Genomic DNA, 9,860 nt, shown 5'->3' on the forward strand with positions numbered 1-9,860 from the left:
AATGGGAGAAGATTTTTGCAAATGACACTACAGATAAAGGGCTGGTATCCAAGATCTATAAAGAACTTCTCAAACTCAACGCCCAAAAAACAAATAATCAAGTCAAAAAGTGGGCAGAAGATATGAAAAGACACTTCTCTGAAGAAGATATGCAAGTGGCTAACAGACACATGAAAAAATGTTCATCATGCTTAGCCATTACGGAAATGCAAATCAAAACCACATTGAGATACCACCTTACACCAGTTAGAACGGCAAAAATGGACAGGGAAAGAAACAAGAAATGTTGGAGAGGTTGTGGAGAAAGGGGAACCCTCTTACACTATTGGTAGGAATGCAAGTTGGTACAGCCACTTTGGAAAACCGTGTGGAGGTGCCTCAAAAATTTAAAAATAGAGCTACCCTATGACCCAGCAATTGCACTACTGGGTATTTACCCCAAAGACACAGATGTAGTGAAAAGAAGGGCCATATACACCCCAATGTTCATAGCAGCAATGTCCCCAATAGCCAAACTGTGGAAAGAGCCGAGATGCCCTTCAACAGTCGAATGGATAAAGAAGATGTGGTCCATATATACAATGGAATATTACTCAGCCATCAGAAAAGATGAATACCCAACTTTTACATTAACATGGATGGGACTGGAGGAGATTACGCTAAGTGAAATAAGTCAAGCAGAGAAAGTCAATTATCATATGGTTTCACTTATTTGTGGAACATAAGGAATAACATGGAGGACATTAGGAGAAGGAAGGGAAAAATGGGGAGAGGGAATTGGAGGGAGAGATGAACCATGAGAGACAATGGACTCTGAGAAACAAACTGGGTTTTAGAGGGCAGGGGGGAGGGGGGATTGGTTAGCCCAGTGATGGGTATTAAGGAGGGCACGTACTGCATGGAGCACTGGGTGTTATACGAAAACAATGGATCGTGGATCACCACATCAAAAATCAATGATGTATTGTATGGTGACTAACATAATAAAATTAAAAAAAAAAAAAAAGTTTTTGTTTCATTCATTGATATGTCCCAAGAACTAGAACTGTGTTGTAGCACCTAAAAGTTACTCAAGTATTTCATCAATCAATAAATCAACATCAATTCTAAAAAATAAAATAAAAAACATATAAATCAACACCAATTCAATTTAATGTACTAAATTGAAATTTTTTCTTTGCCATTATTTGGACTAGCTATTGTCATATGACAGTTTCCCTACCACGGTGCATAAAAATGACATGACTCTGGCAGCAGAATGTTCCTAGAAAAAGTTATTTGGAAACCTAGATCTTTACTCCAAAGCCAAATCCTACCAATCCCTCAAGGCCAGACTCAAGTTCTATCACCAGTAACGCTTTCCCCAGCTTTACCAGTGCGAATCAACTTCTTATTCTCTTGAACCATAGCATGTACTATGCGTAATTTCATCTGACATTTATTATAATGCATTGTCTTATTGTTTTTTAAAGTTTTATTTATTTATTTTTTAAAGATCCATTCATTTTAGAGGGAGAGACAGAGCAAGAAAGCGAGGGTCAAGGAGGGGGTGAGTAGAGAGGGAAACCTGAAGCAGACTCCCCACTGAGCGCAAAGCCTGACACGGGGCTTGATCCCAGGACTTTGAGATCATGACCTGAGCCCAAATTAAGAGTCAGCCGCTCAACTGAATGAGCCACCTTAGCAGCCCCTGAAGTTTTATTTCTAACTAAAATATAAATTGAACTTGAGAGTTAGGGTGGTTATACATCTTTGTAACCCCTTAATATGTACATTGTAAGTGACAAACATCCAATTACATATTGACAGAGAAAGTCAAAGAATTTTTGTCTGAGGGAAACTTATGCTCTTAGCAGTAATTTGAGCATCTGAAACAAGCAGCTAAAACTTACACATTAAGAATGTTATTAAAGTGTTTTTTCTAAGGGAAGCATTCTAAAAAAAGCATTTTTACCTTGCTAGAGATAATATTTTAAGTTGGCAATAATTATCACTTTGCTTTAGCAATTTAAATAGCATACTGATCTATATATTATCTACCTTATAAGGGCTTATTTTATTTATTTAAATTTTTATTTTATTATGTTATGTTAATCACCATAATTACATCATTGGCTTTCGATGTAGTGTTCCATGATTCATTGTTTGCATATAACACCCAGTGCTCCATTCAGTACATGCCCTCTTTAATAGCCATCACCAGGCTAACTCATCCCCCCACCCCCCTCCCCTCTAAATCTCCGTTTATTTCTCAGAGTCCACAGTCTCTCATGGTTCGTCTCCCCCTCCGATTCCCCCCCTTCATTTTTCCCTTCCTGCTATCTTCTTCCTTTTTTTAAACATATAATGTATTATTTGTTTCAGAGGTACAGGTCTGTGATTCAACAGTCTTGCACAATTCACAGAGCTCACCATAGCACATACCCTCCCCAATGTCTATCACCCAGCCACCCCAACTCCCAACCCCACCACTAAAGCAACCCTCAGATTGTTTCCTGAGATTAAGAATTCTTCATATCAGAGAGATCATATGATACATGTCTTTCTCTGATTGACTTATTTCGCTCAGCATAATACCCTCCAGTTCCATCCACGTCGTTGCAAATGGCAAGATTTCATTCCTTTTGATGGCTGCATAATATTCCTGTGTGTGTGTGTGTGTGTGTGTGTGTGTGTGTGTGTGTGTGTACACCACATCTTCTTTATCCATTCATCTGTCGATGGACATCTGGGCTCTTTCCATAGTTTGGCTATTGTGGACATTGCTGCTATCAACATTGGGGTGCACGTACCCCTTTGGATCACTACATTTGTATCTTTGGGGTAAATACCCAGTAGTGCAATTGCTGGGTTATAGGGTAGCTCTATTTTCAACTTTCTGAGGAACCTCCATACTGTTTCCAGATTGGCTGCACCAGCTTGCATTCCCACCAACAGTGTAGGAGGGTTCCCCTTTCTCTGCATCCTCGCCAACATCTGTCATTTCCTGACTTGTTAATTTTAGCCATTCTGACTGGTGTGAGGTGGTATCTCATTGAGGTTTTGATTTGTATTTCCCTGATGCCGAGCAATGTTAAGCACTTCTTCATGTGTCTGTTGGTCATTTAGATGTCTTCTTTGGAGAAATGTCTGTTCATGTCTTCTGCCCATTTCTTGATTGGATTCTTTGTTCTTTGGGTGTTGAGTTTGATAAGTTCTTTACAGATTTTGGATACTAGCCCTTTATCTGATATATCATTTGTAAATATCTTTTCCCATTCTGTCAGTTGTCTTTTGGTTTTGTTTTTATCTTTATGAAGTCCCAATAGTTCATTTTTGCCCTTGCTCCCCTTGCCTTTGGCGATGTTTCTAGGAAGAAGTTGCTGCGCCTGAGGTCGAAGAAGTTGCTGCCTGTGTTCTCCTTTAGGATTTTGATGGACTCCTTCTCACATTTAGGTCTTTCAACCATTTTGAGTCTACTTTTGTGTGTGGTGTAAGGAAATGGTCCAGTTTCATTCTTCTTCATGCAGCTGTCCAATTTTCCCAACACCATTTGTTGAAAAGACTGTCTTTTTTCCATTGGGCATTCCTTCCTGCTTTGTCGAAGATTAGTTGACCTAGAGTTGAGGGTCCATTTCTGGGCTCTCTATTCTGTTCCATTGATCTATGTGTCTGTTTTTGTGCCAGTACCATACTGTCTTGATTATAGCTTTGTAATAGAGCTGGAAGTCCGGAATTGTGATGCCACCAGCTTTGCTTTTCTTTTTCAACATTCCTCTGGCTATTCGGGGTCTTTTCTGATTCCATACAAATTTTAGGATAATTTGTTCCATTTCTTTGAAAAAAAGTTGATGGTATTTTGATAGGGATTGCATTAAATATGTAGCAATCTACACATTTAATGTAAGGGCTTATTTTAATCCTCTTTCAGAACCCTAGGCCTTATATTGTCAGGCTTAAGATCAACCTTTTCCAAAGGTGAGAATAAAATAAGAACTTTAATAAAAAAGAGTGTGTGTACCTCACAGGATTGAGTAAAGCTTTAAGTCATGACCCATCTTAAAGATCTACCAACAAGGAAAAATAGTACAATAAAAACCACCTTTGTAGTAGTGTAAGTCTCCTATACCCCAGCCACTTAACTGTATGCTTTATAAATATTTCAACCACGAAAGTGAAATATTTTCCTGACATTATACATGAGGAAACTAACATGGAATGATTAAGCTTATCTAAAATGTACAACATCAGTGATCCAAAAATAAACCAACATTTCATCTATGACAACCTTGGTTAACCTCTACAATAAATCCATCTGAATACTTAAGATAGTTTTTTAACTTCATATTTAAATATTCTAATTATTAGCTGTAAAATGTTTCCCTCAAAGGTTTTTTTTTTTTTTTTTTTTTTTTTTAATTAAGAAAGAGTTAGAAAAAAGGAGAATCTTCAGACCCAACAGTAACATTTCATTCTTACCTATGGGATCTTTTGGTACAAGGAACATTGCCAATTTTGGCCATCTTATTATTATAGCACAGATACAAGATCCACTAAAAATACTAATAACTTTACTGGGTGCCTACTATGTGAATGGCACTATACTATAGGAAATCTCAGGTTCCAAGGCTATAATCAATACAATTCTCCCTAATCTTGCACGATAGCCATCTTTGCTTTCAAAATTTGCCTTACTGTTGAAATGGACATTTTATACCAATACAATAGGATTTAGAAGGACTTTAAAAAAAAAAAGATTCATTTATTTTGAGAGACAAAGAGAGAGCACGTGTATGTGGGGCAGAGGAAGAGGGAGAGACATTCCCAAGCAGACTCCATGCAGAGCCTGGTGCAGGGCTCGATCCCACAACCCTGAGATCACGACCTGACCCAAAACCAAGTCAGACACTTAACTGACTGTGCCACACAGGCGCCCGGATATAGAAGGACTCTGAATGTCTACCTCCTTTGAGGGATTTATTATTTAGTTCTAGTCATTATATTTATACACACACACATACACACATTCATATATAATTCACAAGATAGAGAAAGTAAGAAAACATAAACCTTTTCTGTCTTACCTTTCTTTATTCTTTCTTTACCACCCACAATTTGTTCTTCTTGCGGCATGTGAGATAATCTCTGCCTAAACAACTTCTCTAGAGCTTGTGCCATAAGAACAATGTCATCTCCAGGCTAGAAAATATATAAACATAAGGTTATGCAATATGGTCACTGTACCAAATTTCAACAATTCAGGCTACCTTAGAGAAGGCAGTGACACAGTACTCTTAGATAATATTAAACAGTATTTATCACTTCTAAATTAAGTACAGAAAATGGTGTATCAGCTCATATTTTAAATTCTAACATTCTACCCTTTTAACTTCTAAAAATAACCCAGGTAGCCCTTCTGAGTACTAAAGGGTTACAATCCAACCAGTCCTACTAATACAAAAAGGTTTTAGAAATTAAAATTTCTACCTCACTAATAAGTTAAAATATGTTCATGGCTGTGGGAAGGACATGATTTGACTTGATGTGATGTAGTTTTCAATTAACTAAGTGATATAATGACACTGCAGAGCTAACTCAGTTTTTAAACCTTTTTTTTTTCTTCCAGTTTTTAAATCTTAACTATCTGCGTAGAAGTCTTTGGCTTGCTTTATTCACTACTGATAAAAAACTAAGTAGATTACAAAGCAAAAGGCTAAAGCAGAGAACACTTACTTTGAAGTTAGGTATGTTAGGAAAATTACTGAACTTCATTTTAAAATGTTAAATGTTAAAGTACACTTGGAATTGTTAAATTAAAATGAAGTTGCCAATGGTACTTTCAGAATGCCATTAGTTCTCATTAAAAAAAAAATCATATTGGCTAAGAGTCTTAAATTTAAGATGGCACTGATAGTTTGAGAACCAAAATTTCTTTTTTTTTATTTCTTTTTTTTTTTTTTAAGATTTTATTTATTTGTGAGAGAGAGAATGAGAGACAGAGAACATGAGAGGGAGGAGGGTCAGAGGGAGAAGCAGACTCCCTGCTGAGCAGGGAGCCTGATGTGGGACTCGATCCCGGGACTCCAGGATCATGACCTGAGCCGAAGGCAGTCGCTTAACCAACTGAGCCACCCAGGCGCCCGAGAACCAAAATTTCTATTACATACCAGCATCACCAGTGATTCTGAATAAATGGGATATAAGTTTTAAAATTTTTAGATATAGAACAGCTTAAAAAGAATGCAATACTCTGGGAAAGAGGAATACTATATGGAGAAAAAATTAATATACACAAATCCAGCTTTATAGGATGAAAGCAAAAGTAAAGATTAAGGTCAAATGTCCACATACATTATCAGACAAGCCAGTGCATTAATGAAAATACAAATAGTACTATTGGAATATAACAGAGAATGTGTCTCATCTTTAAGTTAACTGGTCATGAAGTTTAGATGTATGTAATTTGTCTGAATTCATGCCATGAACATTTAACCAAGATCAGTATATAATAAAGTTTAACATTTATAATTAAAATGGCAGAAGTATGGTAGGGAACATTAATACTTACAAAAACCAACTATCATTGGTATTTCACTTTTTAAAACATAAGAAACCATCACAGCTATTCAGGCAAAATTATGGCAAATAGATTAAATAAATAGATACATAAAAATTATGAAATCCAGTAAAAAATAAACATTATCCTTAAAAATATGTAAAATCCCCCCAAATCAAGACTTGAAATCTGAAATCAGCACACTTTTTATACACATCTTCTATAAAAGCAAAGAATTATCAAGTATAACATAAGACTTACATACCTTGTTGTATAAATAACAATTTGAGAACATTATGTTGAAGTCTGCTATACATTCTGAAGCCTTCACATAATACTTATGTTCTAAGCGCTTCTTAATTGTATTTAAATCCATTGGGGTCTTTATAATGGTATAATAATCCTACAGTTTTTAAGAAGAAATTCTAAACATTAGTAGTAAGAACAAATTCACTGCAACTATTGGTACACAAAGAAATTTAAGAAGCTATATACTTTAACTAGATTACCTTTAAAAAGCCATAATTTGGAAACTGAAACTTTTGTACTGAGAAACAAAGCTGACTGCCATGGCATTTTTTTCAGAGAAAAAATAACAAAGAATAACAAAAACAAGAATGTAAGGGTAGAACTATCCTGGAAAATAAAAAGTGAAGGGCATGAAGAAGAAAAACCTAAAATTTATGGAGTCTGACAGATACAGAGTATAATCCCAGCATCATGGTTTGCTAACTATGCAACAAATTACTTAACCATTATGTTGTCAGATGGCTGAAAATACCTAAGAGAAGACCTAAAGTTGAATTCTGTATATGATGCATCTATGGCTACCAAGAAGTGTCAAGATCAACTTCATGAAGAAGGTGACATTCATGACAACCTTGCACCAAAAGGTCAAGTGAAGGGCGCCTGGGTGGCTCAGTTGGTTGGGCATCTGACTCTTGGTTTTGGTTCAGGTCATGATCTTGGGTTCATGGGATGGAACCCCACATCAGACTCCAGGCTCAGGACAGAGCCTGCTGGAGATTCTCTCCCTCTGCCCCTTCCCCTGCTCACTCACACACACACATTCTCTCTCTCTAAAGTAAATAAATCATTAAAAAAAAAAAAAAAAAGTCAGGTAACACATTGTATAACAAAAAAACATGTACTATAATGTAACAAACTGTTAAAATAAGAATTTCAATGCTCAGAAAAATGAACTTTGTTGTTTAGGAAAAATACTCATGGGAAAACTCTTCAGTGGTACAGAATAAATTAGAGGTCTTTATTAAATTAAGTGTATTTCATAATATTAAAGGCTAGTCTATTTCTTTGAGAGATATACTTACTGGCAACTTTAGTTTCACAGCATCCACAGGCTGCTGAAAAGGCCAGGAAAAACTATGCTTCCATAAAGCCTTCAGGACAACTTTTTGTAGATACTGCAGTTGATTTGTCAATCGCCCATTCTTCTTAGTATTTATATATTCTGGTGGTGGAGGGTTAACAATAGCTGTTTGTCGACTTGACAGAGACATTGTCAACGGGGTCAAATCCTGATATTATAATGTTGCCTATAAGTACATGTCCTTAAAATACAAAAATAAAACTGAGTTATCTTCAAAGCACATTTAAAATGGTTTCTATAGGAACTAAAAAGTGTAATATTATATTTTACATCACATCATGATTAAGACAACAAAAAAGCCAAATGATTAATACATCTGTAAACAAATACGAACCTCTTTCTGTATAAGTACTAAGAGTTGTTTCATTATGTATGCCTTAGTTTTGGATGATTTAAGGTATTTCAAACTTTCACAGTATTTCCTCTGCTTTTCTAAAATACAAATTGAGTTGTTAAAGTCTATAAGTTTCTGGTAAAAAAGAAATAATAGGAAATGTTAAACATAACCGTGGTATGTAGTTACTCTAAAATTAATTCAATGAAAGAAGAAAATCAAAATAGAGGACTTTTCTGGCTAATTTAAATGATTTATTTATTTACTTAAGGAGGCTCCACCCACAATGTGGGGCTTGAATTCATGACCCTGAGATTAAGAGTCACATGCTTTACCGACTGAGCCAGCCAGGCACCCCTAAAGTGATTTATTTTAAAATCTAATTATTAGAAATAAGACACATATTAAAATGCTACTATTTAGTACATATTACTCATTTTTGAGCAACTAATCTCTGGAACTTTTTCATCTTGCAAAACTGAAACTCTATACCTATTATATAACTCCTCATTCCTGCCTCTCTCCAGCTCCTAGCAACCACCACTCTATCTCGTTTCTATGAATTTCACTACTCTGGGTATAAGTAGGATCATACAGTATTTGTCTTTTTGTGACTGGTTTATCTCAGCATAATGTCCTCAAGATTAATCTATATTGTAGCATATGTCAGAATTTCCTTCATTTTATAAGGTTCAATATTGCATTATATGTATATATGATATTTTGTGTATCCATCCATTCATCAATGGACACTTGGTTAACTTCCACCTCTTGGCTACTGTGAATACTGCTATAAACATGGATGTATAAATATCTCTTCAACACCCTACCTACAATTATTAAGGATACACCCCAGAAGTGCAGCATTGAGAACTGATGGATCATATGGTAATCTTTTTTTTTTTTTTTTCAGGAATCCTGTACTGTTTTCCACAGCACCTCCAACACTTTACATTCCCACCAACAGTCTACAGCGTTCCAGTTTCACCACATCCTCACAACACTTTTTATTTTCTGTTGTTTAACAACAGGCATTCTAATGGGTGTGAGGTACTGTGGATCATTTAAAAAATACCAAGCCCAGGCCCCAGTCTTTGGAGATAAGGCTTACAAATCTGTTTGCTTTTTAAACTTCCCTGGTGCTTGTGATGTGTAGCCAGGATTAAGAACCACACTAAAGGGGCGCCTGGGTGGCTCAGTCCTTAGGCGTCTGCCTTCAGCTTAGGTCATGATCCCAGGGTCCTGGGATTGAGCTCTGCATCGGGCTCCCTGCTCCGCGGGAAGCCTGCTTCTCCCTCTCCCACTCCCCCTGCTTGTGTTCCCTCTCTCGCTGTCTCTCTGTCAAATAAATAAATAAAAATCTTAAAAACTAAAAAAAAAGAACCACACTAAAATGAATTAACTTGGAGGTAATTATCAATCTTGTAATTTATTGCACTTCCTTACACTATTCTCATGTTATACAAACAACAACCAGAACTTTTAATGTCATTAAGAACAAAGGAGATATTCTAGTGTTGCAACTGAAACTGGTTCTTACTGTTTTGTATTTATTTAAAGTTAGTCTATCTTTGGAGTGTCCCAATCACTATACCCTCCCT

At 36.1% G+C, this 9,860-nt stretch overlaps 1 protein-coding gene across 1 annotated transcript in view; it reads right to left on the reverse strand.

Moving 5' to 3' along the window:
- BRDT (bromodomain testis associated) overlaps positions 1-8,055 on the reverse strand; it is a 68,193-nt gene extending 60,138 nt beyond the window's left edge. Inside the window, exons 1-3 of the mRNA XM_045895391.1 lie at positions 7,867-8,055; positions 6,801-6,938; positions 5,064-5,178 (exon numbers count right to left, since the gene is read on the reverse strand). Of these exons, the coding sequence (XP_045751347.1) occupies positions 5,064-5,178; positions 6,801-6,938; positions 7,867-8,055 (442 nt within the window). The remainder of the gene's footprint in view (positions 1-5,063; positions 5,179-6,800; positions 6,939-7,866) is intronic.
- Between the last annotated feature and the right edge of the window lie 1,805 nt (positions 8,056-9,860).

The sequence above is a fragment of the Mirounga angustirostris genome, unplaced genomic scaffold, assembly GCF_029215605.1.
Source record: "Mirounga angustirostris isolate CCGP_5_RB_7025 unplaced genomic scaffold, mMirAng1.0.hap1 SCAF_4, whole genome shotgun sequence".
NCBI classification, from domain to species: Eukaryota; Metazoa; Chordata; class Mammalia; order Carnivora; family Phocidae; genus Mirounga; species Mirounga angustirostris.